General features: G+C 37.5%; 2 protein-coding genes across 13 annotated transcripts in view; both read left to right on the top strand.

The window, feature by feature from the left end:
* LOC149668269 (uncharacterized) overlaps window positions 1–21738 on the top strand; it is a 142872-nt gene that overhangs the window by 119126 nt on the left and 2008 nt on the right. The window contains exons 1-4 of one of the 11 annotated variants that reach the window (XR_016367997.1): window positions 17550–17684; window positions 17819–17904; window positions 17959–18067; window positions 18156–18851. The gene's annotated coding sequence lies outside the window, so the exon portion shown is untranslated. Of the gene's footprint in view, window positions 1–17549; window positions 17905–17958; window positions 18068–18155; window positions 19546–21738 lie in introns of those variants that run through there. The other 10 variants (XR_016367999.1, XR_016368002.1, XR_016368004.1 and 7 more) reach the window with 10 other exon arrangements.
* Window positions 4449–9763, top strand: LOC149668277 (cytochrome P450 1A1-like). 2 transcript variants are annotated; one of them, XR_016367994.1, is made up of 6 exons: window positions 4449–4596; window positions 4737–4886; window positions 4951–5159; window positions 5757–5882; window positions 5960–8737; window positions 8812–9763. XR_016367994.1 is itself a non-coding variant. In XM_089841138.1 (5 exons), exons 2-5 carry the CDS (start codon window positions 4792–4794, stop codon window positions 6088–6090), a joined length of 561 nt encoding a protein of 186 aa, XP_089697264.1. In that variant the 5' UTR covers window positions 4449–4596; window positions 4737–4791; the 3' UTR covers window positions 6091–9763. The 2 variants fall into 2 exon arrangements, 1 of the variants encoding a protein (XP_089697264.1); XM_089841138.1 differs by having other exon boundaries at window positions 5960–9763.

Consider the following 21738-nt stretch of genomic DNA (forward strand, 5'->3'; position numbering starts at 1 on the left):
TAAGCTATAGTTTGCTCAGTTCCTGTTAGTCTCGAAAGGGTGATATAGAACTTGTAACTTTTAAAAGGTTGTTGTCATGGCTAAAAAGACCGCTATTACAGTTTTTTATTGTTTAATAGCTTATTTTGACACGTTATCTCCCAAAAGTAATTAATGTAATGATAAAATGTTTTCGGGGAATGGAATTGTGGTCGAAAAGCCGAGATAAGTAAATTTTTGAAATTGATTACCAGTTAAATAATTTATTTCAGCAAAAACGGTAATGGAACGTTGTTTTTTCTTAAACATGCCTTTAAGTTTCAATTAAAAAGAAAAATTAATATCTGATCCTTCAGTCACGTGATAACCTCAGTCTTATCGATACTTTTTAGGTCTTGATTCTAATCAAGACATTTTTTATTAATATCTGTTCCTTCAGTCTTCATTTTAATTAAGAATGTTAAGAAACTGTTTTACATTTTCAAAATCTGCACTAAGCAGAAACATATATAAAGGGGACCATAACTTTAGCTCAATCAGACATTTATTTATAATGATACTTCAAAAACGTAAATCATTAAAAGTTTGGGTAAGTACCCACAAGTACCCACAAGCACCCACAAGTACCCACAAGCACCCACAAGTACCCACAAGCACCCACAAGTACCCACAAGCACCCACAAGTACCCACAAACACCCACAAGTACCCACAAACACCCACAAGTACCCACAAACACCCACAAGTACCCACAAACACCCACAAGTACCCACAAACACCCACAAGTACCCACAAACACCCACAAGTACCCACAAAAACCCACAAGTACCCACAAACACCCACAAGTACCCACAAACACCCACAAGTACCCACAAACACCCACAAGTACCCACAAACACCCACAAGTACCCACAAACACCCACAAGTACCCACAAACACCCACAAGTACCCACAAACACCCACAAGTACCTACAAACACCCACAAGTACCTACAAACACCCACAAGTACCTACAAACACCCACAAGTACCTACAAACACCCACAAGTACCTACAAACACCCACAAGTACCTACAAACACCCACAAGTACCTACAAACACCCACAAGTACCTACAAACACCCACAAGTACCTACAAACACCCACAAGTACCTACAAACACCCACAAGTACCTACAAACACCCACAAGTACCTACAAACACCCACAAGTACCTACAAACACCCACAAGTACCCAAAAGTACCCACAAGTACCCAAAAGTACCCACAAGCACCCACAAGTACCCACAAGCACCCACAAGTACCCACAAGCACCCACAAGTACCCAAAAGTACCTACAAGCACCCACAAGTACCTACAAACACCCACAAGTACCTACAAACACCCACAAGTACCTACAAACACCCACAAGTACCTACAAACACCCAAAAGTACCTATAAGCACCCACAAGTACCCAAAAGTACCCACAAGCACCCAAAAGTACCCACAAGCACCCACAAGTACCCACAAGCACCCACAAGTACCTACAAGCACCCACAAGTACCTACAAGCACCCACAAGCACCCACAAGTACCTACAAGCACCCACAAGTACCTATAAGCACCCACAAGTACCTATAAGCACCCACAAGTACCTATAAGCACCCACAAGTACCTACAAGCATCCACAAGTACCTACAAGCACCCACAAGTACCTAAAAGCATCCAGAAGGACCTACAAGCACCCACAAGTGCCTACAAGCATCCAGAAGGACCTACAAACACCCACAATTACCTACAAACACCCACAATTACCTACAAACACCCAAAAGTACCTACAAGCACCCACAAGTACCTACAAGCACCCACAAGTACCTACAAGCCACCACAAGTACCTACAAGCCACCACAAGTACCTACAAACACCCACAAGTACCTACAAGCACCCACAAGTACCTACAAGCACCCACAAGTACCTACAAGCACCCACAAGTACCTACAAGCACCCACAAGTACCTACAAGCACCCACAAGTACCTACAAGCACCCACAAGTACCTACAAGCACCCACAAGTACCTACAAGCACCCACAAGTACCTACAAGCACCCACAAGTACCTACAAACACCCACAAGTACCTACAAACACCCACAAGTACCTACAAACACCCACAAGTACCTACAAGCACCCACAAGTACCTACAAGCACCCACAAGTACCTACAAGCACCCACAAGTACCTACAAACACCCACAAGTACCTACAAGCACCCACAAGTACCTACAAGCACCCACAAGTACCTACAAGCACCCACAAGTACCTACAAACACCCACAAGTACTTACAAACACCCACAAGTACTTACAAACACCCACAAGTACTTACAAACACCCACAAGTACTTACAAACACCCACAAGTACTTACAAACACCCACAAGTACTTACAAACACCCACAAGTACTTACAAACACCCACAAGTACCCGGGGCAAACACCCACAAGTCGGTAATCTGGCTTAAATACCAGTCGTCTGTAATCCAGCTTAATTGACAGCCGTCGGTAATCTAGCTTAATTGACAGCCGTCGGTAATCCGGCTTAATTACCAGTCGTCGGTAATCTATCTTAATTACCAGTCGTCTGTAATCCAGCTTAATTGACAGCCGTCGGTAATCTACCTTAATTACCGGTTGTCGGTAATCTAGCTTAATTATCAGTCGTCGGTAATCTAGTTTAATAACCTCTAATTGGTAGTCTAGTTTAATTACCTCTAATTGATAATTTATTTTAAGTACGTTTAGTTGGTAAACTATAGTTTAACCATCTTTAACTGATAATCTAGTCTATTGGTAATCCAGTTTAATTAGCAGGGAAAAGTTAAAATGTAAATTAATCTAGCTATTTGTTCTAAGAATTTGACTATATCCGCCACAATTTAGACCAAAGTGTTTTGATGGCGTCACCGCAGCGGCCGCATCAACGTCACGGAAGCAATATTAAAACCGTCTTATCACACTATCGATAGGCCATTCCAACCAAAAGGCAATAAGAAGAAACAATCGGATTATTATGAGGCAACTATACGTTAAAAAAGGCCAATATTGGTCACGCTGATATTTCCCAATAAAACAGTGTATAAATGCTAAAATATCGCAGATTGGGGCAATTTTTAAAATTTAAATTAAACATACTTAAAACTAATTTTTCTTAATAACAAGAAAAATGGTCCTAGATTATAGTGTAAAGTTTCATTTAAGATCGTTCCAAAAACTAACCAACGTATAGTTTTTCTAAATCACGAGGAACCGATTTGTTTTTTTCCAAAAATTTCCCATGTTATTTCTATGGGAAAAATTCCTCTTTTTCATCAAAAGGTGTGATTAATTTTATGGAAATGAAAACCACCCTTAGCAACTTTATTTTTTATAAAATAAACTAATTAATGGATCTCTTTGAAATTTTAACCACATATTGAGGGCCCGAATTGTAGTTCTGTGGAATTTATTCAAAACAATTAATGCAATACAAAAAAAACTACATCCAAACAAACAACCCTCCTTATACATTAAGAGCAGTATGAAGTCTTATCTAAGAGAGCTACCGCTCTCTCAGAATATTGGGAAATAAAAATTATTATTATTATTATTATTATTATTATTATGCGATAGAGCCGATACTACGTGCATTCCTCTGGTGATAGACGGGTTGGAATTTCGGGGAACGACCTTCAGGGGGGTTTCACAAGGACGCTGCATTCCATAAACAGACACAATAGAAGCCGACTATTTCCGGTATGCCTTGAAATGCGGAAGAAGGGGTGAGTTATTTTTAGCCTCACCGTCTATTAATAGCGTGGATCATTAGATTGACCTGGTCTGTACCTTTTCGAAATTATTTGTGATGTAAAATTCGTCATCAGAAGTAAGATGAGACTAGAAGTACTGAGCTAACCAAATTCTTCACTTGGCGAAAGTGAATATTCTTGATAACACACCAACGGTTGGCCCTCTGGTAGCGGTTTCTGAATTTTCCCTCCAAAACGTGAGAAGCTCGTGGCGGTAGACGGCCAAACTAGGTTCAAGCACCCACGTCCGTGTTCCGCGGCTTTAGGTTTAGGGGAAGGGGTAGGAAATTTTTTGGAACTCGACCAATTTTTTCTCTCTAGGGACGATGGAAGCGGCATAAAATCCTCAAATTTGTTCAATAGTGCCAGGATCTACTACCAATGCTAGAGCTCTTTACTTCTAGTCTCATCTTACTTCTGGTAATGCTAGAGACTCGCAGCTCGAGCTAGTTCGAGAACGACAAGCGAGAATTGACTGCACTCGGTTAATTTTGCAGTCCACTAGGTCCTATTCAGTCTGTACTATAAGCCTGTGACAGCGCCAAAACCAGTCGTCGCTTTACGAAAATCTATCTCACGTTTCATCTACCTCATTTCATGAAAAGCTCTCAGTAACCAGTGACAAACTTGTAGAACATTTTTTTTGCTTTTGTTGACATAGTCCAAGCGTGCCGAGCTTACTAAAGTATACCGCCCATATCTCCAAGTTTGATCTTGCTTTCTCGCCCATAGTTGACGTAGAGGATGACAAAGATAAGGCGAGGAGGTCAATCCGCCCATGTGCAAAGGATGTGCGTCCTAAAACTAAACGTACCGAAAATTGTTTTTACTACCCCCCTATTTTCCCATTTTCGGCGGATTTTATAAATCGCGTTTCTATCTCCCTCTCTTTCTCCTCTTTGATTTATCCATCGTTACAGGCGCGAAACTTACGAAGTAAATTTTTATAGAAAGTCCGCGGACTCTGAAGTCTTAGCTACTATAGTTCAACGGAACGCTGAAGAAATGATAGCTGATATGTTGTCCGAGAAAGTCGCCTTTAATCCAAAGCCTAGATTGCAAAATTTCATCTTTAACATCATATCTCAAACTGCTTTTGGGTAAAACCAGGAAACGAAACTTGCCGAATATCGTGGGTTTAATCTATTATTACTAAAACTTTAGATTGGACGAGTTAACCGAAGCAGAGCGTCAAATAATGATGAAAGAGTTCGATCTTTTTCACGAGAGTATGACCATTTCCCCCGGAGACTTTAAGCCTATTCTTTATCCGTTTTTTCGCAAGTTTGAAAAGACTATACAAAACGCAGAGGAAGCTGTTGGGGCATTTTTGATGGACAGATTGAAAGAAATTAAGAAAGATTACAATCCTGGTTATAAATTATTTTTATTTAAGAAACAATTAACCATTAAAGGGAGGGTGAAGTAGAAAATCAAGTGATTTTTTTATCGATTCTTCTACTAATTATAAGACCAGTCTGCATAGTCAAACATTCAGGAAATACTTCCGAATGATTTTAAAATTCAAATTAGGTTCAGATTTTAGGGATAATTTTAAAGAAAGTCCTCCGACCAATCGCGTAACGCCCTGCCTTTTTATCAACAAAATTCTCGTGGCACGCTCCATGTCTCGCGCCACGATTGTCACGTTGCGCGCCTAATTTTATCAAATCTCGTGATAAATTTCATTCGACACGGAACGTGCCACGAGAATTTTGTTAACAAGAAGGCAGGGCGTTACGCGATTGGTCGGAGGTCCTTCTTTAAAATTATCTTTAAAATCTGAACCTAATTTGAATTTTAAAATCATTCGGAAGTATTTCCTCAATGTTTCACTATGCAGACTGGTTTTATAATTAGTAGAACATTTGATAAAAAAAATCACTTGATTTTCCACTTCCCCCTCCCTTTAAGAGAAATCTATATCTACGTGTAATAACTCTAAATATATATATATATATATACTCTAGATGAATTACGTCACTTCACGGATTCCGTGATCGCTTCTGGTATCGAAGCTGAATCCGAGGAATCTGAAAACAAAACTTACTTAACTGATCGCCATTTGCAAGGAATATTAGGCGACCTCTTTTTGGGTATTGTTAAGGCATTGTTTTAACGCGATAGACCATTAAAAATAGCTGTCTCTTAAACGCTATACTTATGTTTTCAGCTGGTACCGACGCAACTACAACTGCCATCACGTGGGTATTCGAAGCTTTAGCTGCCTTTCCTGAAATTCAGGAAACAATTCGTGAAGAAATAGACGACAACATAGGTACAAACGTTTTCGTAATTGCGTAGGATTCAATAGATGGGTCGCAGGGAGTTCTTCTCCTCTCCCGTCTTAACGGTCTCACGTTATTATGAAACTTAAAGGCTTTCTTCCAAAGAAAACGGTTCTAGCGAACTGAAAACCGAGCATCGAGACTAAGAATGTAGTGACCGTGCCGATTTTTGAATCCCCGCTGGGGTAAAAGATGGAAGGGTTCTCTCTAACTGAAAATCGTGCAATGTGGTTCTAGCGAACTAAAGATGAACAACAGAAATCCTTTTCATCTTTTTTCCTCTCGAATTTTGCTTTCCTCGGAAGGAAATTCTCTATTGCGATTAACGCATACACAATGACGCATAAACATTTAGAGACGGTCCCCATCCCTACTTTAAGAAGGTTCTGTTCGGATCTCAATTGAGCTACGCTTTTCAACACTTAGCCTACCGCTGTAGTTTTTAGTGTATTATCGTTGTTTTAATATCATAAAGAAAAAAATATAAGAAATATTTAGCCCTGAATTCTACATATTTCTATAATTTAGTATAATTTTAGTTAATCAATTTAGAAACTCTGGTCTGGAGAGTTTTAATTTACAATATAATGTTTGAAACATTAATTAGGATAGCAAATTATCTTAATTATCGCTTCCGATTCTATTACGTAACCACACGTATCTAAAGAGAATTTCATCTTATACAGTGTGATCCATTGTTCTATGGCATTTTGCCTCATGGAATACCGTTTACGAGTTATAATTGGAGTGTTTTACGGATGACCCCTAATTTAGCATTGCCTGTCAGTTTCTTACTTAATTTTAAGCAGTCATCTGTGTAAAACATCTATCACTACACTGCTTCTGCGCTTACTTCTCTGCAGGAAAGAGTGGAATAGTCTATGCACCTTATCTCTAACTTCCTTGTTTCGTGGCGGAGATACTAACATAAACACCGTTTTCAGAACAATTATTGCTAAGCCAATTTGTGAGGCAAACTTTAATTAGTATCTGCCTCAAGTAATTCCTTTGAAGACTTAAAAGTTACCCATTGTTAAGATGAATCGGCTAAGATCTGGCCGCGATTGTGAATTTTCCTCATTAAATACTACTAATTTAGGCTTAAACTTTTCTTTTTATAAAAAAAAAGTTAAATACTCTAAATTTAGATTATTAGCGGTGTATTATCAGCCATGTCTAGTCAGTCACGTGATTTGAACGAAAAGTCACTTACTTAACACCAGTCTTATTTATTTACTTATATACAATACAATTGCCCATAGAGCCATCTGAGTGGTGTAAGCATGAGCAGCGATAATATTAGGCGTTTGCTATGAGAGATAAACAAAATGAGCCTTTTTGGCAGTGGCGCCGCCAGGGGGTAGGCAGGGTAGGCTACAGCCTACCCATAAATTTCAGAGGGGCCCCGAAATTAGGTTTCCATTGTTGGAACTCCTAAAGTTCCAATAAGGAATTTTTTAATTGTCTTTATAATTTCGTTACAATGTTTAATTTGTAATGAATTTTACATGCTTCTTTCATAACACCTTTAAAAATATCAGTTTAAAATACCTTTAAAAATTGTAGCTTCGAAATAAAATTGTCAAAGTTGATTTATAATGCACTAAAATTTTACGAAGAAAAATATATATAGAAAGAAAACGGTTAAAACCCATGTCTAACCAAAATACGCAAAATTCCTGTAAAGGAAGAGAAGAAAACTCTCCAAAATATTCAGAACGTTATAATATTTGTATCGGAAATGACGTTCTCGCGAAGCTCTGTATAAAGAGTTAAAAATAAGAAAGAGTATATAAAATTTTTGGAAGTTTTGAAATATTTTGAATATCAGCCACATCGTATGATGTACATCAACGATGAGGCTCTAAGTTTAACCCGCCCTGTTGTCATTCTCGTAGTAGTAGTAGTGTAAAATATTTTGGTTCGTCATTGAAGGGACAGTGAATGGAAGAGAATTGTTGTGAGCTGATATTTTTCGTTCTTTTATACATGGATAGGGATTGTAGTAATAAGTTTAAGCATTGACCTTAAAGCCCTGTTTTCATGAGAGCGATTTGCGAGAAAAATACAGCGATTTGCGAGAAAAAACCTGAAAAAAATCGCGCGAGAATTTTTCTTGCCTGTTTTCATGTTTGCGAGAGCTTTGAGACAATAGCGAGAAAGAGCCTGCGAGATCTATTTTAGCGATATCGCAAACGTCTGTCCGGTTTTGATTTCTTCGCTCTCGCTTCAGCGATTTTTATAACATTCCTCTACGTCACAACTTAGCTAAAGTTAATCAGCCAATAAAACTGAATAAAAATTGTCACGCGCTTTTTGTTAAATTATTTACCAACATTAGGCCTAATTTTAAAAACTGCGGGAAAGGACTTTTTTCTCTTTGAGCGCGTGCAGGATAGAGACGGTTATTAACATTAGGCTTAAGTTTTGAGAAACCATTTATATATTTCTTTATTTTTTTATTAAAATCTTAAATCTGTCGGAAGAAAATGCCTACGAATAATGAATATTTCAATCCTTTTATCGAACCTTTGAACAGTATAATTAATCAAATATAAACCTGGGAATGGCGGTAATGTCAAATTTTCATCTGTGTTGAAGCTTTAGATACTACTAACCAACGTTTCATAATGTCGCTCGGATTTTCTGGTTCCCCTCACTGGGTGAGCCCACCATCTACTTTTTGTTTAAACTGTTAATTTCTGTTTAAACTGAATAAAATTTGCAAAACCAAAAGCTTCTTTCTCAGAAGTAGATCCTTGGATTTATGTAGAACCGCCTTTTCATGTCGGCTTAATATGTTTAAAAATCGGACGTGAAATCACATTCTTATAAAAAATCGCTCTTCATGAAAACGAAAAAGTACAAGCGAGAACTTGAACTAAGTCTCGCTAAAATCTTGTAGCGATATCGCTGTTTGGAAACTCGCTCTCGCTCTCGCAAATCGCTTCGAATCTCGCTCTCATGAAAACGGGGCTTAATTGTCAAGTGAGGTTAGTGATTGTGAATTGTGTTTTACGTTTTCTCGATACATCTAAAGCGAAAGAAACGATTATAGGATTGCCTTAATATAATAGAAGGTGTTAAAATCTCCCTTTTAAATTTCTGTCACCCGTTGACAATAAGGATTTCACGCATTCAATCCCGCTCCTCTATTTAAACATTGAAGGAAATCGATGTTAACTTTAAATGCAAAAGCAAGTATATATTGATGGTATATTTCTAATGGTCTTAAGGGGGAAGTCTAGCGATTTGAAGTACGCAGATAAGCCACTAGAGGCAGCACTTTACATTTTTGTTTTGCCTAACCGAAAATATAGATGGCTCGAAAAATCGTCTCTTGAGAAGGGCGGTTTGGGGGAGGTGCGAAAAATATCATGTCTAAATAAACTTCATGGGGACAGTCTAAGCTGCTAATGCAGGCGAAACTATTTCTATGGAACCAAAATTATGAAGGGTAAAACTGTCGAACCCTTCCTAGAAAAAGCAGGGAAGGTTAATCCCTAACAGGACAAAGAAGATGGGGTGGGGTTTTGAGAAATAGTTGGTATCTATCAAACCTTTTGAAGGGTTGAAACTATGCATTTACGACTTAAAAATGGAGTTTTATTTAAAAAGAAGTACTCTCACAGAAACAAAGAATATAATATTTTTGCCTTATAGAAATGACAGATTTCATAGTGAATAGTTCGGCCGTCTACCGCCACGAGCTTCTCACGTTTTGGAGGGAAAATTCAGAAACCGCTACCAGAGGGCCAACCGTTGGTGTGTTATCAAGAATATTCACTTTCGCCAAGTGAAGAATTTGGTTAGCTCAGTACTTCTAGTCTCATCTTACTTCTGATGACGAATTTTACATCACAAATAATTTCGAAAAGGTACAGACCAGGTCAATCTAATGATCCACGCTATTAATAGACGGTGGCTAAAAATAACTCACCCCTTCTTCCGCATTTCAAGGCATACCGGAAATAGTCGGCTTCTATTGTGTCTGTTTATGGAATGCAGCGTCCTTGTAAAACCCCCCTGAAGGTCGTTCCCCGAAATTCCAACCCGTCTATCACCAGAGGAATGCACGTAGTATCGGCTCTATCGCATCGGCTTCTTTTAAGTCAAGGAAGCCTTGCAGCTACCCGGAGGCGCCCATTCACGACTTCAAAGGGTCAAAGAAGCCGCGCATTCCCTTCTAACAAAAAGTTAGAAACCCCATGGAGAATACTTTTATCCGTATTTCTGTCTCAGTTGACCGCAAAACTCTATTTGAAGATAGGAAATTAGCCTTTCGCTTTAGAGACAAGTGTGTCGGGTCTTTTTCTAAATGCATACTCTATATATTTTTAATATAAATATAATATACGATACATTTTTGAATGTCTGACTGACTAATAATCAATGTGCAGCCCAAACCGCTGTACGTAGAAGGCTGAAGTTTTGCAGGTACGTTACTCTTAATTAAAGGTTTTTCGAATCCGCGGCCATCTTAAAAAATGGCGGACAGAAATGTAAAATCACATTCTTGAGGGAAACGGTGGACCTTAGGGCAAAATTTCATAGAACATTTTCGACTACAAATCGCCCCATAATTTCTTACAAACCTTTGAGATGCGCCCAGAATAGTTTTGTGGGTTCGTAAAATGGCCATGGTTTAATTTTTGTAAGGACAAACTAACGAGCCATCGTGGCTAAAGGAATTTCAATTATTAGGTATTAAGTCTTAATTGAATGAAACCATGAATTTAAGGTCAACTATACTTGTCAAATTAATAATGTTCACGTAAATTGGACCCGGGAATCGAACCCAGGTCGCTGGCGCAATAGGCAGACATTCTACCAACTGAACCACAGAGACTTGATAGAAACTCCGAGTTTTTTATTATTTATTTTTATCTCTAAAATGTCGGGGTGATGTGGGGTGGGGTACCTCTTAATCTGTGGGGTCGGATACTTTTGAATTTTTATCTGTGGGGTCGGATACTTATGAATTTGTATGTTTGGGGTTTTTATATTCATTTTCTTTTTATGTATGTGCTAATTAAATAGATAACGATTTTCCCCGTTTCCTACCGCGCTCCTCATGTGTTTCGTTCTCGTTCGGTAGCTATCGTCATCTATGTTATGTTTGACTGGAACGTTTTGGCGGTGAATTCAAATGTGACTTTAGATAGAGCTAACATAGTGTTAAATGAGCGTTATGCGTTTGATCATTTTAGCATTGCTAAAGGTAATTCGAGGGGATAATCACTAAAATGCGTAATCACTATAACTAAACTTTCTCTTTCAAAAGATTTCTGGGCATAAGTCCTTGTTAGAAATTTATAAGATGCGATAAGTGTGCATCGGCATAAGTCTATGTTGTAAACTCATCGAGGGATTATCACTAAAAACTATCTGTTCTTCGATTCGCCGGAATATTAGAATTACAGCATAAGTAAATTTATACGGTTATAATTTAATCACTGTTTAGAGTAGGGAATCGAGGGGCTATTCACTCTGATTTTATGCACGGTAAATCATTTAAGCATTGAAAAAGATAGCACTATTCACTCATTAGGGTAAGGTATAGAGGGGTTATCCACTCATTAGGGTAGGGTATAGAGGGGCTATTCACTCGTACGATATGGCTACTATTACGAGCCCTTGGGCCGTCTTGTTATACAAATGTTCAGGGTTAAAAACGTTCAATAACTCAAATCTATGAAGTTCCTAGTGACCTGAACGCTGGTGCCGAACCATTCGACACTGCGGGATCTATTGTGGAGCCATTTCCCCAAACTAGATCTAGTCCTGATGTAGCTGGACACTGTCCAAGTACGAGTCCATCTAGTGCCAATATAACGATGCCAAGGTTTGCCTTTGGACAAGATGCCCTGGGTTTTCTAAACGACGTGGAAAGGTACCGAAGATTATCGCGATTAAATGATAAGGAACTATTTGAAAAAATGGAATGCATGTTAGAGGGTGATCTAGTTCTTTGGTGGGACAGGGCAAATGTCGATTTAGGTACATGGGAGGAATTTCGGGACCGTTTTTGCCGGGCGTTTGTTGGTATCGACTACCGATATCAACTTGAAGACAAATTAGCGTGTAGGAGGCAAAAGCCAAATGAATGCGTTCTAACGTATATGTTAGAAAAGGAGCGCCTATGTCGCCAAATTGAACCGAAAATGAGTTCAACTAGCATCGCTAGTAAAATATTAAGCGGAATGAACCCGCATCTATTGCAAATTATGCGTTTATCGCCTAGCCCATCAATTTCGGAAGTGCAGGAGGCAGCTCAAAGGGCACAAAGTCTAAATGAACAAATTACAGAATATGATAGAGTTTTCTATTCTAGACCTCCCTCGTTGTCTGGTAGGGACAATAGCTCAACATATAGGAACAGTCAAAATTTTAGACCTAACGCTCAAACAAATCAAAGGTATAACGTAAATAGGGAAAATTTGGGTGGAAGCGAAAATTGGGGTAATTATGGGAAGCCCCCTAATCCGGTTACTCGAAATAACCAAATTCAAGCCAATAATTATTTACCGAGAAAACCAGATTCGGGTTTACAGTGTTACAAGTGTAACAGGTTCGGTCATAGATCTTTTAGTTGTCCTGGTATGAACGATAACCAAAGACCGTCTATGCCCAAAGTATCGGCTATCGGTCAGGGGCGGGACCCTGACATTCAGCCGGATAATGCGGTAGAAGTAGCTTATGGAGAGTTAAGTTTTGTGAATAATCAAATGGGTTTGGAGGAGGGGGATTACGAGCGTCCTCAATTTCACTCTAGCTTAATAGGAGTCGTTAAAGATTCCCCGAATGAAATTAGAATAGGTAAAGAAATGGGTGACCTAACATGGGATGAAATGTCACCATTTGCGGCGTTAAAGCCTTCAGATGAGATTGACCTAAATATTCTAGCAGTGAGAAAACTTATAAAAGAGCAAGGTAGACCAAAAATTCCCGTTTCAGTGGGATCCTGGGATGGTTTTGCGGTTCTTGATAGTGGTTCGGATGTAACGGTGTTACCCAAAGAAGTGTGGGACAAGGCGAAGGGTAATAACAAATTGAAACCTTGGAATGGTGGTACGGTGCAGGTAGCAAATAAAGGGAATTTGGAAATCATTGGAAAAGCTAGGATTGTTGTTAAGATACAAGATAAATCTTGGAGGTTTGACGTAATAGTTACGCCAATGTTAGAAAGTGAGTTTATACTCGGATGGGATTTTTGTTTATATACCGGGTTGTATGTCAAACCCCATCTTTCGTCTTATTGTTTTGGTTCAGACGAAACGCTTTACCCACTAAAAAATAGAGATGGGATGATTAGTACTGTCGCTTCAGTAGAACAAGAAGCCCACAATTGGGATAGTCAAATAACGAGTAAAGAAAAGAGAGATATCCTTTCTGTTATTCAGGAATTGGTAGATGAACCCCAGGATGTTTTTTCGGGTCATCTGGGCCATACAAACGTAGTAAAACATAAGATTAAATATTACAATCAGTGTTCTAGCTTAACTCGTTTTTTGTTGTATAAATTGCTTTTCTTAATTTTTTTCGTTACCATAAGTTACTGTGTTTGTTCAATTAGTATTTGGATTTTCAATATACTGTATTTTTGTTTTGTTTTATTTTCTGGTTTGGCCAATTTTTGTCATTGTTTAAAATTTTTCTTGCTATTGTATAATGAAGATAATGAAGAATGTTGTCGCAGTTGTGCTCCAATTTTGGTGGGGGGGTGTTGTAACGGGGACTTCGGTGAATGTCCCTACGTTACTCTCGGTGACTTTAGGGAAGGTCCCTTTATGAACTTCATGCCCTTATTTGGAAAACTTTCCGTAAAGATGATTCACCCCTTTCGCTCGACCACCGGAGAGGATTTGGGGTTTCTTGGGGTTTTTTGGAGTCAAAGGAGTGTTCGGTAAAAAGAGAGGAAAAAGACTTCACTTCAGTTTTGGATTGTATCGAATAAAGATGTTCTTGTAAAAACGTTTCACCTTATTTCCCCGATAAAAACTTATGTAGCGATACCTCGCCACACCATATACTTATGATACCGAATGTAAACTTATATACCATATACTTATGATACCGGATGTAAACTTATATACCATATACTTATGATACCGAATGTAAACTTATACCATATACTTATGATACCGAATGTAAACTTATACCATATACTTATGATACCGAATGTAAACTTATACCATATACTTATGATACCGAATGTAAACTTATACCATATACTTATGATACCGAATGTAAACTTATACCATATACTTATGATACCGAATGTAAACTTATACCATATACTTATGATACCGAATGTAAACTTATACCATATACTTATGATACCGAATGTAAACTTATACCATATACTTATGATACCGAATGTAAACTTATACCATATACTTATGATACCGAACGTAAACTTCTACCATATACTTATGATACCGAACGTAAACTTCTACCATATACTTATGATACCGAACGTAAACTTCTACCATATACTTATGATACCGAACGTAAACTTCTACCATATACTTATGATACCGAACGTAAACTTCTACCATATACTTATGATACCAAACGTAAACTTCTACCATATACTTATGATACCGAATGTAAACTTCTACCATATACTTATGATACCGAATGTAAACTTCTACCATATACTTATGATACCGAACGTAAACTTCTACCATATACTTATGATACCGAACGTAAACTTCTACCATATACTTATGATACCGAACCTAAACTTGTTCCATATACTTATGATACCGAATGTAAACTTCTACCATATACTTATGATACCGAATGTAAACTTCTACCATATACTTATGATACCGAATGTAAACTTCTACCATATACTTATGATACCGAATGTAAACTTCTACCATATACTTATGATACCGAAAAGTGTTGCCACTTATCATTTTTGGGAATTGAGATAACCGATACTGAAAAAGTTCAGCCAGGGATAAATTTAATTTTAGAAGTTGGAATGGAGAACAGAGTAATCTGGGCACGCGTCAAAGTCCCGGACCCCCCTCACGGGACAGGGGGGCGGGTATGAAAGAAGAGGCGGGTCATAGCGACAGAGGAAATAAAGAATTACGTATTTTTCGCCGTCCCCGTCAGCAACGTCTTCAAAACGTAGTTTAAGTGAACCAATAAGATAATTTAAACTTTTGGTTACGTGTTGGAGGGAGGGGCTTTTTACTGGGCTATGAGTCGGACTGAAGTAAATACTAACCGTTCCCCATTCCTACTTCTAAAATTAAATCTATCCCTGATCGAAACAAGTGTGTGATTTTTAGAATAAAGCTGGTAATTTTGGCAAGAAAGATGGCCTAAATAAGAACTGTTTCTCTGGACCCTGAGTGTTATCTCGTTCATATAAATTAACGAACGCAACCTGAGGAATATGATTTTCAAATCAAGAGACGAGAATCTTACATGGAAGAGCGCTTCCGTCCATTGAACTTTTTCGTATTCAACCCAGTAACACGTGTCCTTTAAATAGACTCCTTTGTCGCAAACGGAAGGCATGTCATTTCCGTCGTATCGTGATGTTCTACATTCTACGTGGATGAAAGGTTTCCTCGCATCTTCATTGGCAGGTACTTCGCAAAAGAATGGGACTATTAGGCGTGTCGCAATTCGCGTCAATCAATTCAACTTCTCCATCACCGCGCATTGCCGCGCAATTTTCAGCCCGCCCTCCGTTAAAACGACCCTTATACCATAGTTTTCCCAATTGATCCGACGTAACCTCTGATTCGTCAAGGTATCGCCACTCACCTTCCTCGTCTAAGTTGCTCGCTCCCATAATAAAATGCTTAAAGGAATAGCGCTTCTTTCCGACTAATTTCTTGAGACCCTTTAGAATCTCCGGCGTGTTTATTTTAGCTGAGCGAGATTTACTATTCCTCCTGACGCATTGCGCATCGGCCCTAAACCAGTTCAACATACTAATTTCGAGCCAGTAACATTCCTGTATACACGGACGCCGTTCTCGCAAAGTGTTTTTGGATGAATAGCTACAAGAAGAGTCAACGTTGTTTCCTCTCTCGCACTCAAATTTCAAGGGTAATGGTTCAACGTGGTTAACCTTGGATATAACGGAACCAAATAAAACTATTCTGTTCGGAAAACACTCCTCTGCGCTTTAGTGATTATTTGCAACAGTTATACGTAAAAATTATTTTCATGAGGTCACTATCTTCATGATTTCAACAAACACATGATGATGACAAAGTTTTGGAGGGGCTTGGGCCCCACGGGCCTATAGAACTCTACGCCAATGTAACTTGCGGTAAAAGTTGTCGGCCACTACGAAGTTAACGCATGTTTTTCTCGAAGTTTGTGGCGTTGGATCCGTAAAGGCGCTGGGCCATTGGACGAGGTTCGGAGGGCATTCCTTAGCTATGACATTGGGTGCCGCTAGGACATTCGGAGCTTGGTATATTCCGTCCGACCATAACCAAGTCTTCAAATTACCACGATTTAAGTAAGAACAGGTAACCTGCGTACCATTGGGGTACGTGGCGTTTCCTGTTTTCACTTCGTCACCTAAAGCCTGGTTTTCACTGGCCCAAAACGCAGGAAAAACCGCGTTCTGCGCCGTTTTTTCAGAGGTAACTTGCCGCAAAATTTTGCCTTTTCTGGGCGGCAAGGAATCGACGAATGCGTGGCGTCATAGGCTTGGTTTTGATCAGCTCGCGAGAGGTTTATTTTCGACGCCATTTTTTTTAATTGAAGGCGTTTGTGTGGTCGAGTTAAATTTAAAAAAATGTATAGTTAACGATTTGTTAAAGGACTTTGGCTTAGTTGTTATTTATATGATAAAAAAGATCGTTTTTACAAAGACAATAAATTCTAAGAAAATTGATAGGTCGCTATTGGTGCATTTTCGACATAACTGGTAAGCCTTGGTCTCTACGAGCTCTCACTCTTTCATGATATTACAAGTTTTAGTGAAAACGTTTTGTCGCCGTGTTTTTAAGGAATTTTCCGCAAAATTTTGCGGATTATTTTTTTAGTGTTCCGTGAAATTTTCGGCAGTGAAAACCAGGCTTAAGGCCCTCATGAGTTTTAACGTCTGGTCCGAACGGCCCAAGGATAGGGAGGAACCCAATGAAGTGCAGGGGTTGAAGGCCTCCACTTTTATCTGTCATTAATTCTACAGGGCCGGTAGGCCCTTGTAGATATGACTTGATACTCTTTTGTAACGTTAAAGCAAAATTCACATGCTTTTACCATTTTTCCTATGGAGATTAACATGGGGTTTTTCGTGATATTTAGCCACCTCTAACTGAAAAACTAGAGCGAAGTTACTTTTCGGAATACTCTTAATTTAACAATTATGTATTCAAGGTGTGCTATCGGCTAGTTTAATTTAAATCAATTAACTCTAAGTATGTTAATTTTAGTTAATTCTGAAAGTACGTCAAAATTACTTTTGAGTCAGACTATCTAGCAGTAGACGCTGACAGATTACTTTACTATTTCATCCGAGCTTGAGCACCTTTATATGTATTTTCTAATTAACTGTAGCACCCTTAATAAGAAATAGGTCGTTATCAGGTCGAATTTTCGTCTAGAAAAGTAATTCAGGTAAATAATTACAGTTACCAGAGGTTTTTATATCATTTAAAGTAAGTTTTTGAACGTTCTTTACGGCCAAGGCTTAAGTTGTATTTTAGTTTGTCTATGTAATATAGTATTTATATAGTCTTTCCCCTTTCAAGATAAAAAAAGCTCATTTCCAGCTCTGTATTCCAAAAATACGCAGTCTGCTTCGTTTCCTGCTACAAACAAATATATGAGGACTGAGGTATACAGGGTTTCATTATTTGTTAATCTCACTAAAATGCTACTAATTGTGAAGGTGTGTGATATATTTCCTTAAACTAAACCAATGTAGAGGAATTTCCATGTTTACATCAGCACAGATTCTCTCAACGTAACCACGTTGGAAACGGAGAGTTACGTATGAGGTATACTGGGTTTCATTATTTGTTAATGGTTTAGAAATCAACGGTAGTGTTTTCACCCTGTGATGAATTCAACTTCAAAATATTACAGGAAAGATCACAAAATGTTCAATGTGTTTTCCTACGGCAGTTAAAAGAGTGGTGTATAGGTTACTGGTTAGCGCAGTTCACTCAACATTCTCATTTGAGGACAGGTATACGCGGTTTCATTATTTGTTAATCTCACTAAAATGCTACTAATTGTGAAGGTGTGTGATATAATTCCTTAAAACTAAACCAATGTAGAGGACCAGATTATTCGTTAAAACAATTTTGGTCCTATTGAATCAGTTATACTGTGATGTTACGTTATCATTTTATAAACTATTTGTTACCAACAGTGGATTGTTTAATTCATAAGTAACAGTGGTGCTGGTTAATCCAGGAGGACAGTGTCGTTATATAATTTAATTAGTCAAATAATTTTCATGTTTACATCACAGATTCTCTCAACGTAACCACGTTAGAAACGGAGGGTTACGTTGTTTGCTATTTCCACAGTCCACGTTGCCGTTTGTTTATTGGTTTAAATTGCTATGAATTGTATAGGTATTTGATTTAATTACTGGTATTCAAGCTAAACTATAGAATAACATCATTCATTAACATATTGTATAGATAATCTTTACCACAAACCTAGCACAGGATATGATAAAAATTTAACGCAATGTGTTGGAAATAATCAAAAACTCCTCTAAACATTAGAGTTAAGGTGAATTATTTATTAAAAGTCATTTTATAAGCTTAATGAGCACTGACGACAAGTTAATTTCAACGTAATTAAGTGTAATTAACGTGAAATTAAACCCCGAATGTACATTTTTTTTGGATGAAAACTCAGATAACTCTTAAATGATGTCCTTGATTAAGATTGTATCTAACCAAGCCGTTGGTAAAGCCCCATGTTTTCTCTTTCACACTTAAGCTAATTTAAATTATCTCGAAAGCACCTTAATAGGCGCGAAATTCAAAAGTTTAGGGTAAAATAAGAATCGAAAACTCCACTAAAAATTGCAACTAAGGTGAAGTATACATTTAAACTCATTTTATAGCCTAAATGTACACTGCCAAAACACAATCCTACGTTAATTTTAACTCAATTAAATATAATTAACGTGAAATTAAACCAAAATATACATTTTTGGATAAAAGCTCAAATAACTTTTAAATAAACTGTTTAAACTACCCAAAAGTTTAGGGTACCATAATGATGAATATATGGCAAAAATATTAAACTGCACTAAACATTGCAAATAGGGTAAAAAATTCAAATAAATTTTAAGCTTAATCCACTCTCACGAACCACGCTCAAATTAAGATTAAAACATCACAAGTTTTTCGTACAGCCACAGTAGTTTCCTATTTCACTTTCAAATTAATCTAAATGATCATTAAAATACATCAAAAGCGCATACATTAAAATTTTAGGGTAATTGCAATTTAAGTTAATATTTTATTGAAACTTTTATTATAAAATAAATCCACACAAGATAAACAAGATAAGCCGTTAAATTAAACTCAATCAAGTATAATTAACCTAAGAAAAACATTAACATGTACAAAAATGGGCCAAGCCTCGCTTCGTGCCCTCTCCGCCCTAAAAAGTTCTGAGATCCCATGTAGAGCCAAGTCTGCCTTTTGTTCTCATTCAATCGCCAATTGAACAATTATGTTATAAATTAAGACCTTTTCCTAATTAATAACCAATCTTCTTTGACTCTATCATTATTATACATCTTTGTTCGTATCAAAAATATCGTGACTTGGCAATCGCAAGTAAGTAATATTAAAAGGAAGTCGAAGGGATATTCACTAAATCGTTTATGGTCGAGGGGATATGTACAAGTTTATAAGATGAGTCATGCACAACCCTATGTACAAATTATATGGTGAGTTATGCATAACCCTATTTACAAGTTTATAAGGCGAGTTATGCATAACCTTATGTACACCTGCGCTTGCCAAGTCACGATATTTTTGATACGAACAAAGATGTATAATAATGATAGAGTCAAAGAATATTGGTTATTAATTAGGAAAAGTACTTAATTTATAACATAATTGTTCAATTGGCGATTGAATGAGACCAAAAGGCAGACTTGGCTCTACATGGGATTTCAGAACTTTTACGGCGGAGAGGGCACGAAGCGAGGCTTGGCCCATTTTTGTACATGTTAATGTTTTTCTTAGGATCTCACTTCTTTTTGTAGACCCTCTCGTTATACTTCGGTAGTTATATTAAAACAAGACCCTCTCGTGGTACTTCGTTTGCCAATATAATCGCTAACGTTTGTCCATATTTACGCTGAATTACCCCTTTCGACCCGCAGAGAATATGCAATAAAGATTGTACGCGATATCCTAATAAAAGAATGTAGCATCAGTTACGACACATTTCTATTAAACTACTACTCCTATTAGCTTTAATATATATTTAACTTTCGGTTAACTTTGGACCATTACGTCCTTTCATCAAGAACACACACTATTTCTGTTGAAAAGACGGCAGCGCCATCTAGTTTTAAAATAAAGAACTAAAGAACAATTTTATAAAAAATTCGGGATGTTTTAATTTTTCTGTGCTTTATAAAATAAATGAAAACTAAATCCTGAATTTTAAGTTTCTATCTCCTCTAGAAGTACCTTAGAATTTTGATGATCGGTGAGTGAGTGAGTGACAAAATAAGGTAGATTTCACCTGCGATATTTCGAAAAGCATATAGGGTAGGAACTTGAAATTTGGAAACAATAGCTAGGATTGACAGTCCTCGCGGCAAGCAAAATTTCAGACTTTCACCTATACCCATCACGAAGTTACAGTGGGCTTAAAAGTGCCACGAGTTGCTTCGAGAAAAGGATGTCAGTGCTCGACTTGGCTGGGAGCACGGCAGTGCTCCCAGAATGTGAAAGATTCGTGTTTTGGGTAAATTCATGGATACCTTATAATTAAACTAACAAATCTTTCACCCAGCCTCCATTTTCCTGTTTAATTCTTACGATTAATTAAATTGTCATTTAAAAGCTTTTTTCCCCATTTTGAAAAGAGAGCCATTGAAAAGGCGTGATATTTAAAAGTTTTGGGGCAAAGTAGTGATTGTTCTGCAAGAGTCAAACAGTCACTCCTCTAAAGTTTGCAGAATTTCTTGTTCAAACTCGTATAATAAACTGAAATAACACTAGTAAAAGAAGATAAGCCGTTAATTTCAACTTAATGATCATATTTAATTAAAATTAATCGAAAACAACAGGTTTTTTTTGGGTAACTATAGATAACCCTTAACTGAAATAACAAAATAAGATTAAACTACGCCAGTTGTTCTTTCAGCCTAAATGTTTTCCTATTTAACACTAAAATTAATTACATTATCACTATAATGCATTAATAGGCTCCAAACACAAAATTTTAGGGTAAGGAATGTGTCAAAATGAAACTTTTCCATTTAAATTTTAATATATCATTAGCATAGTTCGCCAAATCACCAGCAACAATTTAATCTGGCAACATTCAATGTAATAATGTTGCCAATAAAACAAGGGCGTCTAGCCCATAACTAAGCCATATCACTAGCCATCTCTCGCTATCCCTAATTCAATAAATTTTCTTCTACTGAAATACCACCTAGCATACCAGTCAA

The sequence above is a fragment of the Phalangium opilio genome, unplaced genomic scaffold (genome assembly GCF_054372755.1).
Source record: "Phalangium opilio isolate 3A_F unplaced genomic scaffold, DU_Popi_V2 ptg000056l_1, whole genome shotgun sequence".
In the NCBI taxonomy this organism is placed as follows: domain Eukaryota; kingdom Metazoa; phylum Arthropoda; class Arachnida; order Opiliones; family Phalangiidae; genus Phalangium; species Phalangium opilio.